Raw genomic sequence first — 24,709 nt, 5'->3', positions numbered from 1 at the left:
GCTACGGACCCGGACCGTTCCCCCAGCTCCCAGCCGCCTAGCCCTGCCCCCACCCCCTTGCATGCGCTCCATCTTCCAGCAGCTAATGAACTGGTCCCATCTCATTATTCAAAACTAAAAAGGCACTTAGCGCAGCGGGGACGGATTCGCCAGCCTTCCTCCAGAAGTAACAGGATTCCGCTATGATCAACCCTACTGGGCCCGTAAGTGACACGTTGATGGATGGCGTCCAGAACTAGGGTGCGATGGCCAATAGAAGGGAAAAATTAAAAAATCAGGCAAGCAGCTCAGGAGGATAATACACAAGACATGCAGTGGTAGAGCTGGGGGTGAAAACCTGGCCAATATTCGGTGGCAAAAATCGACCTTGCCCTACCAAAATGGGCCTAATTAGGTTTTAAGAAGGAGTTTGGGTGCTGTGTGTGGGCAGCTCATTGGGGCTTTGATGCAGGTTCTTGCCCAGTAGTGGATGCAACCTCTGTATTCCAAGGAGAACGACACGTACACCACCAAGGGCTGCTGTTGTAAGAGCACCCACGCGCCACAGATTTCACAAATGTTCGAAAGGCTTAAGCTAGTCTTTCTACCCTGCCTTATATGCCTTTGTAAGGTAAGAGTCGTCGTGGTCGCCCAGATCCCCACGGTAAGACTGCATACTTAATGTGGGTGCTAGATGGAGATTGACAACCGTGGAAGGAGGCTCTGCAAGCGGTTGGAAGAATCTACATTGAGAGGCGGCCAAAATGATTGGCTTTCTTTGTTTGTTGACAACCATCAGTGGCAACGGTGTAGTGGTCATTGACCAATGACGTGCGTTTTTCATTGGGTAGTTTTGGTGGCATCGGCTGCATGTTTACATTCACAAACTGAACATCTAATCAGCCTTTAGCTCAAGGATTTGACTTTGCATTCCCGTATTCTCCATCAAGTCCCCTATTCTACGAATGTGCCGCCATTTTGGATTATAAACAGGTGCCTACAAATCCTTGTAATCCATTTGAAAGAGATGTAGCCGCCACCTCCAACTGGGGAAACATGTTTTCTAGTGATAGATGTCAGCAGGTTTCACTTTCTTTTTAAGCAGGGAGACCTGCACCTGAAAGGAAGAGCATCACATACGCATGGATTTTAAGTGGTCTTGCAGGGCACCTAGGCGCAGTGTGATGATCAATGTTTATTTTCCTCTCCAGCCTCAAAGCCGTACCTGAACAGCATGCTGAAGGAGACTTCGCTGATTCCAGACACCATCCTCGCCAATCAAGTCCAGCAGGTATAAGTCTTGCGTGTATTTTCTGCTACTTTGCATTTGATGGAAGCGGCATCATAACTGAACCAGATGCAGTGTCTGCCACTCCTGCGGTATGTTGGTGCCAGCGATCGCCTCGGTTAGGAGAACCTCACTCGATGTTTCCTCAGGGCGAGGGTTGGGTCATTCAACATTGCCTACCATACATGTATCTGTGTATAGTGATCGGTTCACTGACAAAACATCGACACCCAAAACATCCCCATACCACAATATGAAGTCATAAATATAGATGTCAAAAATATCGACCACCTATATTTATATAGGTAAGTACAAAAATATCGCAAACAAAAATATCAATGACATAAATATAGATGTAACAAAAATCGTGTGTATGTATATATATATATATATATCAAAGTACCCTAACGTACAAGGAGCACTCGGGCCTCAGCTGCACACAACTTGATAGGTAAGCACGCCTCCAACACAACAATTCCTTTCACTGTTCAAAACTGCCCTGGATGCCTGACGCGTTTCAAAGTGTCCCCACTTCTCTTCAGAGGCTTTGGCAGTTTGGAAAAAGCGCTTAGGGCACCACCCCCTTAATTGCATAGATGCACGCCCTGGATGGGCTTGTGGGATTTGTAGTGCCTCAAGTTGCGCAAATGTTCAGCTGGCAACCTTTCAAGCCCACAGATGGGCCTCGCTGTGCGTGATTCGTGCAAAATCCATACGCTGCTGCCCCACGATATCGGCCCATTATTAAAGACCGCATGGCCCCCGGTTCTCTCAGGGTGGTGCTCCTCCCGCGGCAGGGTCACCGCGTAAATATCAAAGCTCAAAGTACCCTAACGTACAAGGAGCACTCGGGCCTCAGCTGCACACAACTTGATAGGTAAGCACGCCTCCAACACAACAATTCCTTTCACTGTTCAAAACTGCCCTGGATGCCTGACGCGTTTCGAAGTGTCCCCACTTCTCTTCAGAGACTTTGGCAGTTTGGAAAAAGCGCTTAGGGCACCACCCCCTTAGCGTATGGATTTTGCACGAATCACGCATCCAGGGCGTGCATCTATGCAATTAAGGGGGTGGTGCCCTAAGCGCTTTTTCCAAACTGCCAAAGCTTCTGAAGAGAAGGGGGGACACTTCGAAACGCGTCAGGCATCCAGGCAGTTTTGAACAGTGAAAGGAATTGTTGTGTTGGAGGCGTGCTTACCTTTCAAGTTGTGTGCAGCTGAGGCCCGAGTGCTCCTTGTACGTTAGGGTACTTTGAGCTTTGATATATATATATATATATATCTATCTAATTTAAAAAAAATAGATTTATTATACATATTTACTGTAAACAATTAATAAACTATTATGTAAATTCATTTTATAATTCTAAAAATATATAAAAATGTAACAAATATATACATATACCAATAAAATAAAATTTATGTTAAAAAAATATATTATTAATTAAAACATTAAACTATTTAATAATATTTAAACATAAATTTCCCACTCTAATCTATGCAACAGTAGAGAAAGTGTTAGATAGCGGAAGGGTAAAAACTACTATTCCCACCCCAGTGAATCAACAGTAGGGAAAGTGTTGGATAGCGGAGGGATAAAATATACTATTCCCACTCCAGTCAGTGCAACAGTAGGGAAAGTGTTGGATAGCAGAGAGGTAAAAAACAACAACATACATGCCAGTACTGTTAATCATTAAACATCACTCAGTCAGTGCGTTTTGAACCCAAAAGTGCGATTTAACAGGGTTCCCCTCAGGAAACAGAACAAGCACTTTTTATCAGGAATCTTCCTAGCTCAGTTTGTCCATGATTCAGGCTCTACCCCAATTTTTTTTCATACTATGCAGGCCTTGGTCCAGTAGTTAATAAATAGCGGATGGGGGAATTGTAAGTTGTTTTATCAGCGGCTGTCAGTCCGCAGCGATTGCTTCGTGACTTAATCGCTAAGCAGCATGACATGAGAAAAAAAATATATATATCTTCAAAGGGGCTATGCAGTTTAGCTATCTCCATACGCTGGCACACTTTGGGTTGCTTAGTGCTAACCTAGGTACCCTTGCGCCATAGTGCCAGGGTGTCTCCATTATGGCCAGGATAGTTTTTGTGCAGGAAGGAATATTCTGTAGCACACATACAAAGAGGAAATAAGAAGACGAAATAGGGATATTTCTCTAGGTTTTGCCAGCCCAGGCAGGCGCACAATTTTGGTGCAATGCCAAGTATACAAAGCTGAACGGTAATGCCATTAACCAAAAGTGTAACCTCTACGTGACGCTGCCTTGCAAAACAACATTTGCATGGCTTTATAAATATCAAAAAGGATTTTGCATTGGAGCTACGCCAAAAACCTCAGATGCAAAATCTTTGTAAATGCAAAGGGGCCCATTAGCATGGCGGGCGGATCGCCACCGCCAGACCGGCGGTGGCGATCCGCCCACCAACACACCCCGCCAGACGGCCTTTTACCCCCCGCCACATTAGCATGGCTGGGGTACCGCGGCGGATGGAAAGACCGTCCGCCGCTTTTCCGCCGGTAGGCAATCGTCATGATTACCTGCCGGACGGAAAAGGCCTATAATATGGTGGCGGTGCCTTGCAGGCACCGCCATCCATATTATGATGTGGGTGGTGTTACGCCTTTCTCCGCCATGGAAAGGCATGCGGGAATCTCTTTGGGGGCCCGTTGTGGGCCCCCGAGGGGCATGTGGGGCTGCATTCGGGGGGTACCCATGGTGCCCCCCCTACATTGGCATACACAAGGTGGCAGGCACCGTGCGCTGCCTGTCACGTTGTGCATGCCAATGCATGACATGCATTTCCTACATTGTGGCGGGTACTGCTCACAGCACCGCCCGCCACAATGTTTCATATGCGAGATGCAACTGCCAGGGTGGCAGTCGCTTCCTAATTGGCGGTGCGGGACCGCCGCCCCACTGGGGGCAGGTCCCAGCACCGCTAGGGTGGCAGGCGGACTGGAGACCGCCTGCCATCCTAATGGACCCCAAAGTTCCTGATCCAGAAAGTGAAGAACAAAAAACCCGTTGACGAAATTAGGATGATAAGTAAACAGACACATGGACAGCAGACCTGCCTCAGGGCTCCCAGACCCAACTGCCTAAGAATATATTTATTTTGGAATGGTACACCCCAATCACCGCACTCTCCCAAAACAAAGCTACGTCGTGCCACATGAAGAGAGAGCTGGTCCGGGGTCACCATCTGTGCTGGGTATCAACTAGGCTGTGGGTGGGAATAAGAGCCTAACAGGACAGAGCAGGGTACCTATTGAGCTGCCATAGCTACGCTTGTTGAAGAAACCTTTCCATTCAGTGTCGGGATTCTCGTGTTCACCTGCACCTGGGCACTGAAGTCGCGCTCCCATTGGCAGATACCTAGAGACAGGCCTTATGATGGACTGCATGGCTTCAGATGTTCACCTGGACCACCCAGGGCAGCTTGGAGCACAGTCTTTTATTTCATGCATTTACTCAACAAACACATGGTCTCCCCTTCCTATCCACAGACCATCACCCAGCCTCGCGCCTCCTCCTCGCCCAAGTCTTGGAATGTCACGGGCAGTTGTTTCAAGTGAAGTTTTGTACAACTCCAGACTGTACAGTACAGATCCGCGCACCAAGCCTAGCCTCGGTCACTACATGCTCAGTTAGGATCAACATTCGTACAACTGACCCCGGCTTTAAACCCATGCTCTCAGGCCCAAATATTTCTTCACAAAAAGAGACAACCTTAGAAATAAAATAATTCAAAAGAACAAATATGAACATCTTTAATGCACATTTTCTTTTGCTTTGTTCATACTCAGTGAGTATTCGATCCTCATGCTGTTGGCAGCCTTACTTACCACACGCTGCATATCAGGCACTCCAGTGTTTTTCCTCTCATGTTTCTGATCAATCTTTCTCCTTCTCATGGTGCACTTCACTCTCAGGGCTCCCATCTGCCAATCAAACGGTCTCCGTGCTCGCTTTTGGGACTTCTTCCTTTCTTTCTCTTGTTCTCACTAGTCCCATCTCAGTGTTTGGCTTCTCTTATCCTTTTGAAGAAGGCACACAAGTATGTTTCTCCTTTCCAGCCTTTAGCCCCAGTCTCCAGTCCAACATCTCTCACTGCAACATGCTGCTGAATGGAAATCCATTCCCTTGTGGTTGTTCCTCTAAGATCTAAGTAATTTCATGTTTGGCAAAACGTGAAATCCGGCATCTTCCAGTTCCTGTCTTTTATCCCCATACACCCTCACCCCTACTCTTTCAGCATGGGTGACGCACCCACCCCAGCATGAGTTTGGGATCCGTAGCACATGTGCGTCAGGTGGTAGAGATACCAAGCGCCCACTGTCTGCCAACCTGTCCTCACATGCGCACAGCTAAAATAGAACCCCCAAACCCACGCCTGGGCAAGCTAGATTACTACCATGGCCTCCTCTTGGCCTTCCTTAATACTCAAGTGTGTCACAACTTTACCACAATCCCAGCACAATCACACGTCCTACTAACGACACCAAACTGGGCGATTAGCAGCAAAAAATAGAGCTCTGTACAAACTGCTTATTCTGGTATTCAAAGACTGAAACTGTCTCTCAGCTGCCTATCAGGAATATTGAACAGATGAGCGCCCTCATATATCCTTCGTTCGACCTTCCCTAGACCTCCCTACCCTGCCTACGGAGTCTCCTTCTCCATCTACTAGCACCTGAGCTCTGGACCCACATCCTGTGCCCTACCACTGTCAAAACCGCTTTGAAGTCTCTCCTAAAGCTGGACAGTGGGCCTAATTAACCCTGGTTCACTGTCCTGTGCACCTCTATGCTCCTCTAACATCTCCTTATGTAAATATCTTCATATTTATATACCCCATAATTTACCAAGTATCTTTAAAAGTATTTGTGTGTCCAGTCTGTTTATTCTAATGTCGGTCGCTTGCTTTGCACATCTGCTGTTGGCGGGACACCTCTATTGCCCCTTTTCAAGGGCCTCTTTAAAGCAGTCTGGTTGCTGAGAGTCAATAGTGTGTTGATCACAGCCGGTTCACTATGCACCGAGGTGGCCTTTGAGATTCAAGCAGGTGCCATAACATAGCGTTTGTCCTTCCACCCCAGTGTGTGGAAAGCTTTGTTTCTTCTACTTGCTTACTTTAGGGGTGCAGTCTTGTTTTTATATGTACCTTACACATATTTCTATATTGCAGACCTAGCCATAAGACAGCGGAGTGCTTTACAAACACCTTGGCGGACTAGAATCATCATAGAGAACGGGTTTACATAGTGCAGAAATTCAAAGGGAGTTGGTCATGGGGTTATGGTCTGAAAAGGTTTTCTTCATGAGGCTTCCTGGTCTGGATTTTCCCTGTACTCGCGTCATTGATCAGGAAAATGCCTGCTTTGGATTTTCTGGCTTGGGGAATTTTTGGAATAAAGCAGTTGGTGCCTGTTGTTCGTTGAGCACCTGAACTGGAGTTTGTACTCCACCAAGCCCTGGAGGAAACCTGCCATGCCCTTAAAAGAAGTAGTTTACGTATGAATGCCAACTTCTTGGAATCCACAAACCACTTCTGTCAACCTGTCGCCTTCCACAGTCCCAAGAAGTGATGAGAATGCTTCTTCCAGAGAGGCCAGCGACCTTCAAGTTTCAAAGAATGCTTCATTGTGGTCTACAGCTGAAGCAGTGTCCGTTTCCTAGACAAGGGATGGTCCTGGAGACTTCCCTCCAGATCTTTGGATCACAAAGAAGCCCTGCTTGTCCATGGAGCATGTACTTGTGTGGTACTGATTCTCTCTCCAACTTGGACCAAACGCATTGTTGGATCTCGGGGAACACTGACCTGCTTCCTTACCTGCCTCCCATCTCCGAAGCACTCACAGCACAAGGAAATTCTCACCCTCAAAGTACAGCCAGCCAGCCAGTCACTTCTACTGAAACACTGGAGCTGCCAACGAACTGGACGAGCGGAGCCACAGGACAGAACCCACCAGTAAAGACGCAGACGCAGGTGAAATGGGCAAGTATTGGCCTAGCTTGACAGGAACTCACTTTATGCACCAACAGACTTTTGCAATCATCTGTCTCTCTTGGACCCTGTTGTACCGGTGGGAGGGCCTTTGCCCTACACACGCTCCTGTGGTCCTTCTCCTCAGCACTCCTCCTCTGCAGCCATCTGGAACCCATGGCATCCAAACTGTGCGCTGTGTGTTTGTTGACACACACAAGCGTAATCTTTGCCTTTCTCCAGGCGTTGTTGATGTCCAGTGCCTCTTTGTCCTTTGCACTGGACAGGTCCTCATGAGCATTTGACTGCTTTGCAGAGAACTCTTTGAGATCTTGTGCTGCTCCTGACTTCAGGAGTGTTTCCCTAGCCGGCAACGTCCCCACCATCAAATGTAAACCAAAGGTACCGCATGGATTCCTGATTGCGAGCTAGCCTCTTTGGTCAGCCCAGGAGAATAAAAAAATGATTTACTACGATCAGTAGCAACTATTGCTAAATACCCCTTAACTGCAGAGGTCTGGGAGTCCCAGGCCTCTCAAGGACACTGGACAATCCCTACTGTCAGCTGTACAAAAGTAGCTGTCCCCACCCCCTGTGTCCCCTGTCCGAGAGGTGTCAGGAGCCTGGTCACCCTCAGTATGAGAAATTAACTTAATATCAAGATTCAATTTTCTTTTCTGCAGAAATTATTTGCCCAACTGAAAAGTTGTGGCAGGGAGAAAACCATTGTGTACTAGGAATAACTGGTTGTGATTGTAGCAACTCCTGCAAACCTGCAGGAGGCGCATTGTTATTATTCCCAAGCCTTCCCTGGACCCAGGATAATGAACTTAAGCAGCAGAGATAACTCTGGAGCTATTTGGCACCTCGAAGTCTATGTGAGCATAAAGTTGAGGGTAGAGGAAGACCATTAGAGATACCTCTCTTGAGGACTGCTGGCCCATGCTCCTTCTGACACATTTCAGAAAGCCTCTACGGTTGCGAATCCCATTCATACTGTTAAAGAGGCTTGAAGTGGACATTATTCAAGCGATAATCCTCTGTTACCGTGTATTGTTGGGTTGTATGTGAACCTGGTGTGAATTTGCTTCCTGTGTTCCATGCCTTAACTTCGCAGTGGAGCCTGGCGTAAACATCACATCCCTACTATTCAGAATCTGTGTCCAGTCTGGGGAATATGCAGAATCACCTTTGACATTTGTAGGTGCTCCCCACAACCAGTAGGATACAGAGAGAGAGGCCTTAAATGGGTGTTATTAGTGGCTGGTGAAGTCAACAAAGATGGTTTGTCATGACCATCCTGTGATACCCTGTGCGACCTTGGTTTTGAGTGGCGAAAGCCTTTAAACCCTATGAAAAAAGGAGCAACTGGGGTGGGAATCTTGGGAAGGGTTCCTCTGCTCTCGCTTGGTTTGCCCTAACTCTTTAAGGGCAGCAAAGAACCAATACCCCTCAAGCGGTCTTACAATACACACACGCTCTGGAGCAGAAGGGACTATCTTGCAAGTGCCTACGTCTTATTCCATGTCCATATACATTTTCTGATCCCTGCGGAAGGATATGTTGTTCTTCAATGCTTCAGTCCTAATGGGAAGGGGTAGTTCTGACTGTGGCCTCTATTTATTGGACTCTCTGTTTTCGGATCTGGCCCCCAGATTTGGGGCCATTTCATCCTGCCTCAGAACGTCTTAAACCAGAGCTGACCGTCCTGAGACATTCCTCATCCCTAGCTCCTGCTGAGCTATGCACTCCTTTTCAAATTTCTCTACCTATAAAAAAAAAAACCTGAAATGATCTTTGGCGCTCCCCTTTCCCGATGTAAACATGCGGCTAAAGAGGAGCCATGACTAGACGCTGCTGTCCGCGAGGAGAAGCTGCCTTGGTGTAGGGCTGTGCTTCTAAAGTCACTCTATCGAGCAGGATGAGAGCCAGTGGGCTGACCGGGGGATCCTTGGTTTACTGGATCCACGATCCACTGCCTCCTCGACTACCAAATCTGTACAACCGAGGCACTGGGATTCAACTTCTGTAGTCTGATGCAGCCATGCTCGTGTAGACTGTTCCTGAATGATCCAAGCCTGGGCAGGTCTAGAGCAAGAGGTCAGTAGACTCACTTAACCTTTTTTCCAAGACCGTCCTCGGCAATCAGGACCAGTTCACAGTTGTTGGATTTTTAGGGCGTACCAGACCAGGGGTCTTCTGGTGAACAAGAGTTACCCGAGACCCACCACCAATGGAACGTTGGACTCGCCTGTCTGTTTCACTCATCTCTTCTTGGAGACCCCTTCATAGGAGCATCTGCTGACGTGTCCAGACCCAAACTCTACTACAAACCTCTTTCCTGTACCAGTCACCCTTCCGTTGCCTACTAACCTGTTCTAGAAGGGCTGTTATCTACCTCCATTGGAAAGGACCAGTGTCACTAAGAGGTAAATTAGCCGGTCTTTGGAACGTGGTGTCTCCCCTTCACCATTGAGGAGGAGAAGGAGGCATTTCCTGTGTCCATTAGTGCCAGATCTCCCTCCCATTCCTCCTTCCTGGGTCTGGCCGCTGCTCCTACTTTGAATCTGAGTCCTTGGAACTCATGGTATGCACAGCTCACGCGGGGGGAGGGGGAGTGTACTCGCACCTTTTTTAGTTTTTACAGACAATCACATAGTCTTCCATTGCAGTCTTGCTTTTATTGCGTGATGCCCCCCCCCCCCCTCCTTCTCACTAGGGCTGCTGACCCCACAGTGCCCTACATGGCATGCGAATCCCCTTTGCTTGCTCTATGGACTCCCGCCCACTTGTACGTATTTCTCTGAATGGCCAATTCGCAACTTGGGAATCACAGTAATGTTGTAGAGGGCGAAGTTTGAGGTTATTTGCCAAAGTAAAGAACCCATTTGCATCATCAGCTGTTTAATCCGATTATTAGACGTATGAGGTCTTCATTCATGATTAGTTCATGCAATACTTGAAAGTCAGTCCATTCCCCCTATTTAACCAAGGTTTGTGCTTCCACTCTGAGCTCCTCTTGGCTTCCTCCTAGTTCTCTTTTTATCACATCAGGTAGGTTTGTGCAGCTTCAAGAAGTGACAACAGGTACAGGAGCGCGCCCCGAGTAAGACAGACCTATAGTAAATGTAACAGTTTGTGGAAAGACCCCCCACTTTGGACAAAAGCAGAAACCGTTGAACCAGCTCTCTGCTTGCTCACTGAGTGAAGGGGTAAGGATAAAAGAACCATTGGCAGATGCAAGCAGGAGCCGGCTAAGAGGCCACATCCCAAGGGTAATCCGTTTTTTGTAGGCTTGTCCTGACCTATGTTACAGCTTTTCTTGTCGTGTTTACATTCTCGATTCATTAGGGCGTTCCGAAGTCCAAATAGATCATTATTTCCTGGTAAGCTGGTAGTCCAGTGACCTTTGGTTTACAAGAGTCCGAGTTGGGAAGATTGGATATAAAGTCCGCGTTGTACTGGTCACCTCTGCAGTGGTCCGAGAGGAAATGTCATTGCCCACAAAAACCAAAAATTGGCAAAGTCAATTGGTCTCACGTCTTGACTTTGTCAATGTAGCAGATCAAAAGTAAGAGGTAGGGGCTGAGAGGTTTTCAAATGCTCCGTCACATATCCTCTCTCACTGTCATTAAGAAAATCAACAAGGTGCGACGATCCATATTGTTAACCTCAACTTAGTGGTTATTTGAGGTCAAACAATGTCATATAATCAGTCCTCTAGTGTACATCATACCTCTATCTGCGGGGCATCCCAAATTAGGATTTTTTAACCCTCACCCACCTAGGTGGCTTGCTTCATCTTCAGGTTTTGCTCCACGCTAGATGGGCGCTGCAATGCATAGCGGGTCCCTCATCCCATATTAGGGGGGCCCTTTTTAGGGGCGTTCTTTTTCACTGACCCTAACTATGATCTATGCATGAGTGATATGATGGAGGATTCTGTGCAGTAAGTGGGAATGGCAGTTAAGATTAAAGTTGATTTAGTAAACCCACATGCTCCCACTTTATTCCGTGGGCATTCATGCCAAGATTAAAAACAGAAACAAGAGGACCAGTAGAACCTTGCTTGTTCGGTTGTCCCTCTACTGCAGGCTGCATGTTTCGTACCTCGAATCGCACTTGCGGGTCATGGCGTTTCATCAGGACTCCGCCTATATTCACCCTGCCCTATGGGAATCTGGACCCCCCTACTGAATACATGAGTATACCTCTAGTGAATAGTTAAGAGGTGCACGCCCCATACAGGATCGGCTCACGTGGATAGGGCCAGGTGACCTCGGTAAGAATATGAAAGGGCCCCATGGAAATCTGGAGGCGCCCCTCGGACCCTGCTCTCAGAGCCGCCCGCTAGCCTGCAGCCTACTGAGGAGATGCCAGATTGGCCGGTCCAGCCCTGATTTTTACTTTTCTATTACTTAATCATTGTGGTGTTCCTGGGAGGTTAGCAAGAATGACAATTATGAGATGTCGGTTGTTAAGTGTTTGTATACATCTTCTGCCTTTCCTCCTCATTGTCTTTTGTTTTTTGCCCACAGTGCCTGCTGAATGATTGCTGCTACGGGTCCTTGGTGGATTCCATCAAACAGTATCCTTTGTCCATCATGGTCCCCATGTGCCTGTGGGGACAGCCGTCTTTAGCTTGCTATCAATGTCGACCACCGCTGTCTTCTCCTGTTTAAGGTGCAGTGGAGCACAGGGTACTGGTGGACCCTCTGGATGGCATCTGATTCTTGTGTCCTTGAAGCTCTTCTAAACTCAGGCCATCTCTTCTCCGTCTTGACCTTTGTGCATGTCAGTACAGAAACCTCTGCTGTCCAAGTGTAGCACCTGCAGGCTGGGGGGTTTGGGTGTTTGCGTAGATATGCTTGGCAGAAACAGGTTTGGGCTGCTTCTGGGCTGCGCCTAAATTTGACCGTAATCGCAGTAGGTTTTCATCAGAGTTCTCATGCTTACGGTTTGAGCAAGTTGGGTCTTGGTGACCGTTGTGGCTGCTCGCATTTGGCCAGAAACCTTCTCGCGCCAACCAGACCTGCTATGTCCTCTTGGAATGTTGGGTTTGTTTTGTTTGAAGCTGCCTGTATGTGTCTGTCTGTGTGTGTATGTCGGAGTGGGATTTAGCTGCAGACTGGGAAGCGATGCACGGTTTTCCTGCAGGTCTCCTGAGATGTCTTCACACTAAAAACCATGGGCCTATGTACCAGCTGTATTTTGGAGTCGCAAATAAATTGCGACTCAGTATTTGGAAGGGGCGTTCCCTTCCTAATAGCGACCGCAAAGCTATGTACCAATGTTTCTGCGACCGCAATTGCGGTCGCAAAACACTTGCAAATTACCAACTACTACAAGTAGGTGGTAATGCATTCGCAAATGGCAAGGCGTCCCCAGGGTACCCCATCCCATTTGCAAATGCATGCAAAATTATTTATTAAGGGCAGGCCACTGCCTGCCCTTACAAACTGAAACAAAAAAATGTTTCATTTTTAAAACCAAAATGCATCCCGTTTTCCTTTAAGGTAAACAGGCTGCATTTAAAAAAGAAAGAAGTTGCTTTATTTAAAGGCACTCCCTGACATGGAGGTCTGCTGAACCCAGCCGCCACCATCCCTAGGAGGGCGGTCATTCCCAATGGGGTCGCAAAATCCGACTGACTCATTAATATTGATGAGTCTCGCATTTTGCGACCCTATTGGGAATCGCAAACAGTGTCCAAGACACTGTTGTACATGCCAAATTGCGAGTTGCACATTGCGAGTCTCAAAAGTGACACAATTTGCGAGTCGCTATTAGGCAGGTCGTACAGCTGGCCCTAGGTCTGTAGCTCTATTGAAATTAACTGAACACTGCCTGGCCTGTGTAAAGTCATGCTTGAATTAAGTTGAAGAAATATGCAAAGTTAAAAAGCATTGGCAAAGCTAATCAACATGTGCAGCATCAACATAAAAAGTAATTAAAAAAAAAAAAGTAGGCCTTGTGCCCTTGTGCCTGCTGAATGCGCACATGTGTTTTCTGACGGTACTGGCAGCTGCGCCATCTATATGTGATGTACATGCATACAAAGTGACACAGGTGCCTTTATATTTACTTCTGTATTTACTGTTCTAAGATGGTGGATGGAATTTTTACTAGAACAAAAGTGCTTTAATGAAAACTAAGTAGCCGGCAGCAAATGGCAGCTGACACCCCCTTGAAAAATGGAAAATTCAAAACTTTGTGTTGGGAGATCATTGCTGGCTTAGGATAAATTTAAATTATACTGACGTAAGTTGTGTAATTTCTGGAATTTTTTGTTACGCTTGTCATACAACAGTCCCGAAATTACACCATTACGCCACTTCGCATAATTAAGCACCAGTTGTGGTTTAAAACAAAATTACCACGAATAGTGCAATGTGTTGTAAAAATTTACCGCAAAAACACTGGAACAACCAAACTCTAGCAGCTGTTGTTCAATTGCTTTTGTTTAAATGCATCCTTACACCAAACACTGAAACATGGATGCATTTTGCTTTAAAATATTGTGTGAAATTGCATTTTTGTATTTCACATACTTATGCGTAATTTTATGTAATTACGTGAAAGCAAACAGTGCAAATTTCCCCACCCCTAGAGCAACAGAGTACAGGGAGTAGGGAGCAGTGAACCTGGAGGATGGGAGCAAAAAAATTGGGCAGGGGAAAAGGCTGAAAGAGGTAGGAAATTAAGCTTGGGTGTGGGTGGTGTCTGGTGGGGTGGGATGTGCAGAGGGAGCAACATGGAACATGTAGGGGAGGCAGGTATTTGAGGAGCAAGAAAACCCATGCACTCTCAGAGTGCTTAAAGAAAAATAGTTACTGTAGTGTGAACGGTGGAAGGATACAAGTCCTCATTCAAAAGGATGGTGAAGAGGCTATGCTGCATATAAGGGATAAACACAATAAGAAGCAAGCAAATGAGAGTGACAAGAAAGCCAACAAATAATATGTAGTTTGTTGTCTCTAATCCCTATGTAAGTTTCTGGTTTGGTCCACAAGAGATCTTCCAACAAAAGACCATCTTGCCTGCAGACAGATAATTGTAATGAATGAGTTAGATGAAGTATTGTAAGTTTGAGGGCTTCGTGAGGTCTGGGGTTGGGGTGGGGCTGCCCTGAAGAGGATTGGTGAGATAATCGAGCCTTGAGGTACTCCAGAGTCTGTGCTGACCGTAAGTGACGCGAACAGGAGATGTTCTTGGATCTGCCGGAGACGTAGCATGAGTTGACCTTGAGGACATTTCCTTTGAAGCCAAGGTCCTCTAGGTTTGTCTCTAGTTACTACAGAATAGTCTGGACCCAAGAATCAGCTCACATCTTTGGAAGCAACTAATGGTACTCAAGATGGACGAAAGGTGAATGATGAGAACAATGCTTGTTTCACCTTTATATGATGCTGTATGTTGCAAACATGGATTGATTTGCATGGAAGTGAACTACGGAAAGCGTGACTGATCAGAAATATATTTCCTTTTGCAAACAGGTTTGATCTGAGGTTCGGATTCCCACAAATAGTATAAGATTGATGCATGAGTAATAACATTTCCTAAAGAAATGTAATGAAGTCAAGTGAAGCTGTGGTGACAATAGGGGAAAGGTAAAGGGGGGACTGTTAGAGAAGGGCGGTAAGGTGCCTTCCGAGGACAGAGAACTTATCTTTGAATTAAAGGCACCGAGCACAGTCTAATGCAGATGGATATGTGTGGAGGTAACGCACACACTCGCGGAGTCAGATCGCAGCCAGGATTAGTATCCGTAGAGTTTCTATACACAGAAGGACTGGTCATCCAGTGCATCCGATATAAAGAATAACATAGTCTCTTAAAATTCGTTACAGTCTACTACATATGTTCTTTAGGGTCAATTTGAGATTCATATTTCATGTGCTGAGTTAAAGTGCATGTGATTTTGAGTGACGTATGCAATAAATGAATAGTTCCATATACAGAGTAACACCAAAATCATGTGATGAATTGACTGTCTCTGGCTGTAGGGTGAACTTGGTGTGCCGAAGCTTCAACTGGCCTGTCCAAAGTAGGAAAAAGTCCCTGTTCCAAAATCCCACCACCCAAAACCCGCCTCTCCCGGATGTTTGCCGCAATTCACCTGGGCACGACTGCATTCTTAATAAACCGGCACAGACAGACCTCTTGCCGCCATAAAAAGAATAGGACCAACCTCCCATCTTCACACACAAAACACACCCCTCCTTTACAAAGAGCCACAAAATGCAAGGAACTGTGGATCAGAACCCAGGGCAAACACAGCACCCTACAGATGACAAGAGCAACAGGGGGAAATGCCGGTAGTGATAGTACGCAGCTGCCCCACTATGGTTCAAGGCGAAGAAGGAAAGGGACAGGCAACGAATGGGTGAAAGACCATCACTGTTCATCCCCTTAGATTTACACACATCCTCTCCAGCATTAGGGAATGCTCAAAGGACTCGAAGCGCTATCCTGTACATTATGCCACATACCATAAACTTATAGAAAAGGATATCCCATAACTATACATCCCGGAACAGGACAGTTTCCTCTAAACCTGGTCTCCTTATCACCTCAGAACATGTAACCTTTCCCCACAAAATGGTCCTTATGTTTTCTTTATAGGGGGCAATAGCAGGGCAACTTACCCTTGCTGTGGGTACTAAACCTCTCCCAGTGCAATAGGAGTACTATTAATTTCTGTAAGGGTAGACTTAATGTCCTAATAATGAAGTGTTCTCAGCTGTCTGATACAAAATAGTGGCTAGTCCTTTATTTCCCTAACAACACCATCAGTTCCAGTTCTCTGCACCTCAGCCGTTTTACTCCCTTTTTCCAGAACAGAATAGAACAAGCATTTGCAATGCAATAGGTCTTGCATTTACGCAAGACATATTGCATTGCAAATGGTAGGCATCACGGACAATGGGAGGGAGGGTGGGCGGGGGGGAGAAGGCTCGGGGAACGGTAGTGTGAGAAGGCACAGAGTGACAATGGGAGGGCGGGCGGGGGGCAAGAATGGACGGACAACGGGAGGGCGGGCGGGGGGAAGAAGGCACAGACCATAGGAGGGCGGGCGGGAGAAGGTACGGCAAACGGGAGGGAAGGCGGGGGGGAAGATGGTCAGACGATAGTAAGGAGGGGGGGGGAACTAAAGAAGGCACCAAAGCATGTCGTGCCTGCAGTAGGAGAACCTCATTAAAGAAAATAGTGCTCGCAGTCTAAATAACACGTACTGTGTAACAACAGAAGTAAAGGGGCTAGTCGCCATGGGAGGTGACAAGTGAAGAGGAGGCGGTACTAAAGAGGGACGAACGAGCTTATTGACGAATCAGAAGCCAGCATTTAGGACAGACAATGACACAAGCCAATGGCAAATATGAGCGCAGAGTGGGCGGGGCTTCTATTCCCTGCACGCTGGCTCTAGGCTCGACCTTGGCTCGATCTAAAAAGGAGTTTGCAAAGTTGTGTAGGGTTTTTTGCAACCTTCACAAAGATCTGTGGAAAAACTTGGCAATTCGCAAAGTTTTATTGTGTCGGCATATCAGTGTGAAAATGAACACTTCTACAGAAATCTGCTTAATATGTATGTTTATATATAGGTAAACATGGTCCTGCATGCAACAGCGGCTCTTAACCTGTGATCCACGGAAATTAAGTTGGTGTCTTTATCTTGTTTCGTGCGAGCCGTGCAAGCACTGCAAACGGAATCTAGTACAGACGATTGGCAGCCTCAAATGAAGCGGTCATATGAACCGACACAAAGAAAGCATGCATTAGAAGCATAAAGACAGTGATCTACTAGAATCTAGAATCTTGCTTCGCCTTGCAGAGATAAAATTACATTTTGAACTTTCTCATCAAAATTTAAATTTCGATGTTCACATTGTTTGTGAATTATATGCAATATTTCATAACTCGTGTATTTGTTTGATGTATACTTGTTTGCCTGCATTGGTTTGAGGTTCAAATCTTAGAAATTGATGAGGTGGAGATCCCCACTTCCAGTAGTCATTCTGTGGGGGTTCTCAGACGTCAAAAGTTTAAGACCCGCATGCATACACTATAGTTTGCAGAAAACTGGGAGTGCTCTTCTGTTGAGTAATGTCTCGACATTTAAACATGCATAGAAACATTCTACATTCTTTTTCAAGCTTGATGGGTTTGACTAAAGTGACAACTGCTTTCCAATGCGATGGAAGTCTCGCAGTGCAGATAATCTGGAAGGGCAATCGCAAAAGTAAATCGAAAAACTAACAACCTTCCAAGAGGATGAAATTTAATAACAGCAATATTTAGCATGCAAAGCATCTTTGCACACCCCTTGTTTTATGCTAAAATCAGTCCACTCTATTGGACTTGTAAGGAGCCTGGGCAGTGATAAATTGAAGCCACTTGGTAGCCGCCGCTCGCAGTGAGGTGGGGCGTAGAGAAGATAAGTGTGACATGCCGGCACAGAACGCATTACCCCCTGCACAGATGTTCCCGAATTACATGTTAACTTGGGGTCAGATGAAAGAGTTGGAAATCAATTTAAAGTTAAGGTTTTAAAAGCATAATGCCTTCTGAAGGATTACGTATTGATTTTAGATATAACTCTCTGATTATGTATGCACGCGCGAAAGCCTGAAGCCAACCTCGCGGCAGCTGCCAAGAAGCTGGTGTTTCTGGAAGCACTCGCAGGTCTTACGGGAAATGGCGCTACTGGATTTGGAGGCGCAGCAAACTGGCCTGTGAGGTTATCTCCAAGTCCTGCTCCACAGCTCTGCTGCATTACTGTAGGCTGATCAGCAGCTCTGGGGTCTGGGAGTTTCGCCTGTGGGCACATTCCAAGGTCCTTGGGCTTTCACAGTGTCTAATCACTCTAAACCAGAGCTTTCTCCCAAGAATTGTGAAATAAAGAAATGATCAGGACACCTGATGGTATCCCCAGAGTCTAGACCTTGGTGGATTCCTAAGTGACTTGTAAATTCTTATATTTTTCTTCTATTGTCTTCTATTCTATTTTAATGTATAGAGCGCACAATGACGTGGGGATGTCCTGGCGCTATAAATTAAGCCACCATGCACAGAAGAATGTATTAAAATCGAAAAGTTCTCAAGCGCTTACGAAAACTTAGGAGATTGAATTCGGATCCAATCTCGATTGGAAGATTGTTCCATGCCCGAGTAGTAATCACTAAAACGCCTGCCTGCCCAAAAGGGCTCGGTGAAATTTGGGAACTTCTACGAGGTTTGAAAAAGCCGAGAGTAAGAGTCTAGAAGAGATGTATCTTTTGAGCATTAATATGTAGTTTCCCCGGTGGGTAGGAAGGATGGCTTTATGGCCTTGAAGAGACTTCTTTTCTGAATGGGGAGCCATTGCAGGCTTTGAAGATGGACGGAATTTGCGAACGTCCACCACGCATTCTGAATGACCAGCAGGCTGTGAATAAGATCTGCTGGAAGGCCGACAACGAAGGCGTTGCAGTAATCTAACCTGCTGAGGACCAGGGATTGGACTAGTAGTTGCCTGGCTTTCTGTGGTATAAATTGTAGGATTTGTTAACACTTTTATAAGAACAAAGCAAGTAGCAGTAAGTTTCCTAATTTGTGTGTCAAGAGACATCTTGGGATCCAGTATGAGTCCCAGGTTGCAGGCAGTTGTTGTTGGGGTAGGACATATGCCTTGTGCTTGAGAGGACCAGCAGGAAGGGCTACCTTATTGCAAGACCCGCCCTGGGCGTGCGAGGCGACCCAATCTGGGCATGCTAGATGACCCGTCCTGGGCATGGGCGTGCGAGGCGACCCGCCCTGGGCGTGCTAGGCGGCCCGCCCTGGCCGTGCGAGGCAACCCGCCCTGGGCGTACTAGGCGACCTGCACTGGGCATGCTAGGAGACTCACTCTGGGCGTCCTAGGCCACCCGCCCTTAGCATGCTACTTACAGGAGTATTGACTGTTTTTGAGGATCCCTTTATGATGGTGTATGCGCTATCATTGATGTCATGAACAGTGTTGTTGCAGTGGGTAGGTTGGAGTAAAAGATACTGTCCTGCATGAAGTTATCGCTGAATTGCACTAGCCTTTCTATCTATATATCTGCACTGTTTTATTGGGCATCTAAATGCTTACACCTGTCAAGCTAGCATCCCCCATGAAATGTAAAATGTGTTCTCATTTTTTAGGCAGTCTGGGATGTCGTGAGCCATGCTTTGGGGCATTAACATTCTGTAGCTGACCACAACTGGGGAGCGTCAATGGTTTTAGCTTTTGGATCATAACCAGAATGTCTTTTCAGCTGTATTTTTAACAGATTTCCTTTTCATATTAAGTGTAGAGTTCTTAGTAGACCACCATAATGCCGATTAACAAAGGTTTTTGAGTAATAAGTTAGCAACATTCTTGAATGTGCATGCGACCCACCTCCAGTGCCTGTTGGGCAGAGGATATGCCCATCAGCCATACCATGCACCCGGTGCACTAAGTCGCAGTGCCCATTGGCACAACCTGCAGCATTGCTCACCGAGCTCACAATATAAATTAAGCTCACCCACTTGGCTCAGAGTACGTTTTTAGCCAAGTTCTGTGCCATATACCACTGCCCCAAATCGAACACGGCAGGCCCTGAGCCAGTTCTCGCCTCTGCCCCTAGCTCTTTGGACATGGCATTCACTAATGTACTACAGTCTAGTGAGCATAGGCTACTCCCTGCCCTCTGCCCCAGAGCTCACTCGGTAGGACTGTTTACCATGGCCTGCGTGATTGTGCTTCAGGGCTTTGTCTTTGACGTCTGCCTGTTATCAGTTAACTCACCCCACAGTCCACTTGGCACAGCCTTTGGCCGCAGCCCTCACCAAACCAGTGCCCAGCCAAAGTCTCCAGCATTTGGGATACTGAAAGAGAAGGGGAATGGAAGAGCTAGGACAACAAATCCGTTGTTTTGAAGCTGGCTGCAATCAGCAGGGCAATATTGCAAGTCTCTGGGTCAAGAGGAAATCTCTTTGGGGCCTATTTCCATATGCATTTTGGTGTATGTAAAGTAGTACTCTTTTACATACTCTTGTAATTGGCCTCAGACCATCTAAAATGGGACTTTTCAGTGACTGTGCATATACAATTGGTACAAATATAAAAATATTGTGACCTCGTTCTTTGCACTTTAATAGGAAGTTGGACTTTTCAGAGCTGATTCACAAAGTAATGCAGGAGTACATAACAGTAGTGCTTTAGTACTACTACCCATACTGACACCTGTCTCTGGAATTGGAAAGCGAGAAAGAGAGGCTCCACAGAGGTCAGTGGTGATACAGTGTGTGTTGAGATGTGCGCAGTGTTAAGCATTTCGATGTGGATATGGTCCAGCCCCTCCTCAAGAAACCCTCGGCCGACCCAACGGACCTGAAAAACTACTGGCCCATCTCTCTCCTTCCTTTCCCTTCCTAGCCAGAGTCACTGAGAGTTTCATCAACGCCCAGCTGACCACCTTCATCGAAGAGAACACCATCCTCGACTCCTCCCAGTCTGGTTTCCGCAGCAACCACAGCACCAAGACCACCCTCCTTGCCACCACCGACATCCGCATGCTACTCGACCAGGGCCACATGACTGCCCTCATCCTACTAGACCTCTCCGCAGCCTTCGACACCGTCTCACACCATACTCTCACAGCCAGACTCCACAATGCCGGTATACGAAGAACCGCCCTCGACTGGATCTGCTCCGTTATCTGTGGCAGAACCCAAAGGATCAGACTCCCTCCTTTCCTCTCCGAACCTACAGAGATCAACTGTGGTGTACCCCAAGGATCCTCGCTCAGCTCCACACTCTTCAACATCTACATGGCCCCCCTCGCCGCCATCGTTAGACAGCATGGACTCAGCATATTATCCTACGCAGACGACACCCAGCTCACGAAGAACCCCGAAGACAACAGACTCAGCTTCCAAGAAGGAATGAAAGACGTAGCAGCCTGGATGAACGACAGCTGCCTAAAACTGAACTCTGAGAAGACAGAGGTCCTCGTCCTTGGGCTCTCCCCCACTGCGTGGGACAGCGCTTGGTGGCCGCCTGCCCTCGGAACCCCCCTACTCCTACGCACCACGCCCGGAACCTCGGCATCATCCCAGACTCCTCCCTCACCCAGACCTGCCAGATCAACGCTGTCGCCTCCACCTACTTCAACAACCTCCGCATCCTCGGTAAGACCTTCACGTGGATCCCCCCGAATGCAGAAAGACCATCACCCACACACTCATAACCAGCAGACTGGACTACGGTAACGCCCTCTACGCCGGAATCAACAAGACCCTGATACACAAGCTCCATACCATCCAGAACACCGCAGCCAGACTCATCCTCGGAACCCTACGACACGAGCGCATGACCCAGCACCTACGAGACCTCCACTGGTTCCCCATCGAATAGAGAGTAACTTTCAAGTTACTCACCCAGGCTTACAAATTCCTCAACATCAGACCCAAATACCTCAACAAAAGAATCTCCTTCCACGTACCCAAAGGGAACCTCCGCTCCGCCAACCTCACCCTAGCAGAGACCCCATGCATCCGCAGAACCAAAGCAGGTGGAAGAGCCTTCTCCTATGTCGCAGCAAAGACCTGGAACGAGCTCCCAGTCAACATCAGATGCTCCTCCATACTGCATACCTTCAGGAAGAGCCTCGAGACCTGGATTTTCGACTGATCCGGAACTGCATCCCCAGCACCGTGAGACCCTCACGGGTGAGTAGTGCGCTCTATAAACCCCTGATTGATTGATTGATGTTTGAAACACTTTGAAGGGTGGTGACACACTTTAAATCCTGTTTTACTAGACTCTGTTATCTACTAAGAAACCTACTGTATTCATATAGAGCTTTTTACCCCTGCGGAAGCACATTAGAAAATGAGTAGCGTGCTACACTTTGAATTGTACTTGGTTTGAGTTTTATATACAGTTGGCTTGACCCGAAGGTATCAGAGCTCTTTACATGTTATGAGATATGATGTTTACAAGAGGTACATGAGGGTATTCATAAAAGTCATAGTTACAATACAGCATTAAGTGGTTATAAAGTCCCACAAGTATAACACCAGGACGCATTGAGGAATGGCATCGGGGTCAGAATAGGAGACCGAAAGAGTCATCCTTGTTTGAGTGTGGGGCTCTTATTTTTCCATATGTTGCTGTGCTTCAGCATGTTGTGCAGCAGAGAGAAGTGAAAGGTGGAAAGCTTGATTTATATGGTTGTGCCTGGATAGGAGTGTTTTAGGTGTGAGTGTGGCCTATGTGGAAAGTATGTTGGTGTCCTGCCTTTTGTGTAATTGATTCTCTTCTTGCTGAGATCGGGTAGCTGTTCTTATGTCCGGTGTGTTAAGGACCAAAGTGAAGCATGGTTTACATATGATTGTGCTGCAACCTTGTGTGGGCGTAGGCTCCAGTTTCTACATGATTATGATCTGAATCATCTGATGACCATGACACTCGTGTGTGGTAAATTGCTTCTGCTTATTGGTTCGTGTCCTTCTGCATCATCGTTTTGGGAAGAGCTGGGTTTTTCCCTCTTTCCAGAGTTCCAAGTGATCTTGGATCTCTCCCTTGTCTTTACCTTGGAGGGAAATCCATCTATGTGTTGCTTATACAGACAGTGATGTCCAACCATGGTGTTACTTCTAGCAGGGGAGAATGATTAGCCATGGTGTTAGTCTAGAGTGGATGGTTTGGTTTGATGACTAGTTTTGGAGTTTAAGTTGGATGAAGGATGGCATGTGTTTTCAAAGGTGAATGTGTGGGTTATAGCTTGCTGCCTCACTTTAGATCCTTTGCAGTCTTCAAGATAGTAAGAGTGGATAACCAGGTTGAATCCATTTGCATAGTCTAGGCAAGACATGACCAGGCAGATTGTGGAAATCAAGATGTGTAGAAAATGCTTTTGCGATTTGGTTCATTTTTGGTACCAGCAAGAAGCTGGAGTCTATGATCACTCTGGGTTACTCCAGCCAATGTCTGTTGGTTGGTCAAACTTGTCAGGTCAGATACTTGTAGGTTAATAACCATTCAGTTCTCTGCAGGTTAGCTTCTCAGGTTTGGAAGAGTTGAGCTCCAGGTGATTACTCGCCGCCCAAGACCCGAAGTGTCTAGATACTTTGCGTTTTCCATTTTTAGGATAATGCACGTGCTGTCAGTGTTATTTGGAAGTTAGTTTGAAGAATCTTGAGGTCCTGCAGCAGCATTTGATAGCCATTGAAGAGGAGTGCTGGGATGTTTGAGTCTTGAGTTAGGCCCGTGTCAATGCTGAAAGGAGCTGACGTATATGGCTGCACTGAGATGAAGCTCAACCATCCGAATAGGAGAGCCACTCCATTTCCATCCAGTTGTTTTCAGGTCATCCCAGATGGATATCAAGTCAGACTCTACCTGGCCGAAGGCTGTTTGATGGTCCGAGACTAGGTTGTTTCCGCCTACGAATTTTGAGGTTTGAGTGAAGCAAGTTCTTTTAGTCACTTTCTTAAGGATGGGTCATTGGAGATTAGTTATAACTGGCTGGAACTTCTGGTACAATAGGACTTCTTCTTGAGTAATGGTATGATATCAAAAGTCTTGAGGACAGATCATGGTGCCTGAAGTTAGGAAGTTGTTGTGGAATGTATGCCTCTTGTTCGCTGCAAGAGTGAGGGCGTTATTATGGTTTTTATTTATTTAGAAAGTTGATTGCAGAACATTTTATTAAAAAACTGAAAGAAAGTGCAATCTTGCTAAGGGCGTTTAGGAATTCAGCTTCTAAATTGGTGTCTGGCAGACGAGAGGGCAGGACATTTAATTGGGATTGTTCATGAAAATTTAAATTATTTTTGTTCAGTAACTTTTTTAATTAAAATCTTGTATAAGAAGCTAAAATTAGTCTTACAATTTGCATTGCTATGTTTCCGGAGTTAAATGATGTACTGTTGCATACCATATTTGTTTACTGATTCATAGATTTCAGAAAGTCATTAAGTCTAAGTAACATTTTATTACGCACTGCTGATATGTATATGAAGAAAAAGGTGACATCCTTAAAACAGAAGAAATGAAAGTATCCAGAATAAGGAATAAGAGAGTGGGAAAGAGATTAGGGATTCATGGTATGACAGCATCGGGTTTTAGGGAGTCTATGGTTGGATGTGTGAGATTGAGATCTGCATTGATATGACATGGTTTTATCTAGGGAGGTTTTGATTCCTGCATATAAATATCTAATGTATCCATAGGGTCTTTTTCAGTGACCTCTGGAGTATCAGAAGAGCAATGATATTCATATTCGAACAGGAAGTTCTAAACTCTAGGAACATGGCATAGGGATGCTTACACTTTAGTGCGTATGATTTCTTGGAGCAATACAAACTTGCTTCTTCTGAAATGCTTCCCATACCTTTCTCATGGTGATAAAAATAGTGGGTGGGTGGACTGCTTTGTAGGTGA

At 46.4% G+C, this 24,709-nt stretch overlaps 1 protein-coding gene across 2 annotated transcripts in view; it reads left to right on the top strand.

Annotated features, from left to right (window-relative positions):
- Window positions 1–24,709, top strand: part of CDIN1 (CDAN1 interacting nuclease 1) — a 670,496-nt gene that overhangs the window by 307,705 nt on the left and 338,082 nt on the right. For both annotated transcript variants that reach the window (XM_085627342.1, XM_085627343.1), the window contains exons 7-8: window positions 1,191–1,270; window positions 11,811–11,860. In XM_085627342.1, the coding sequence (XP_085483468.1) occupies window positions 1,191–1,270; window positions 11,811–11,860 (130 nt within the window). The remainder of the gene's footprint in view (window positions 1–1,190; window positions 1,271–11,810; window positions 11,861–24,709) is intronic.

This window comes from Triturus cristatus, chromosome 9 (genome assembly GCF_964204655.1).
Source record: "Triturus cristatus chromosome 9, aTriCri1.1, whole genome shotgun sequence".
Lineage (NCBI taxonomy): Eukaryota > Metazoa > Chordata > Amphibia > Caudata > Salamandridae > Triturus > Triturus cristatus.
The sequence above is the reverse complement of the archived record's forward strand: the minus strand, read 5'-3'. Positions and strand labels throughout refer to the sequence as shown.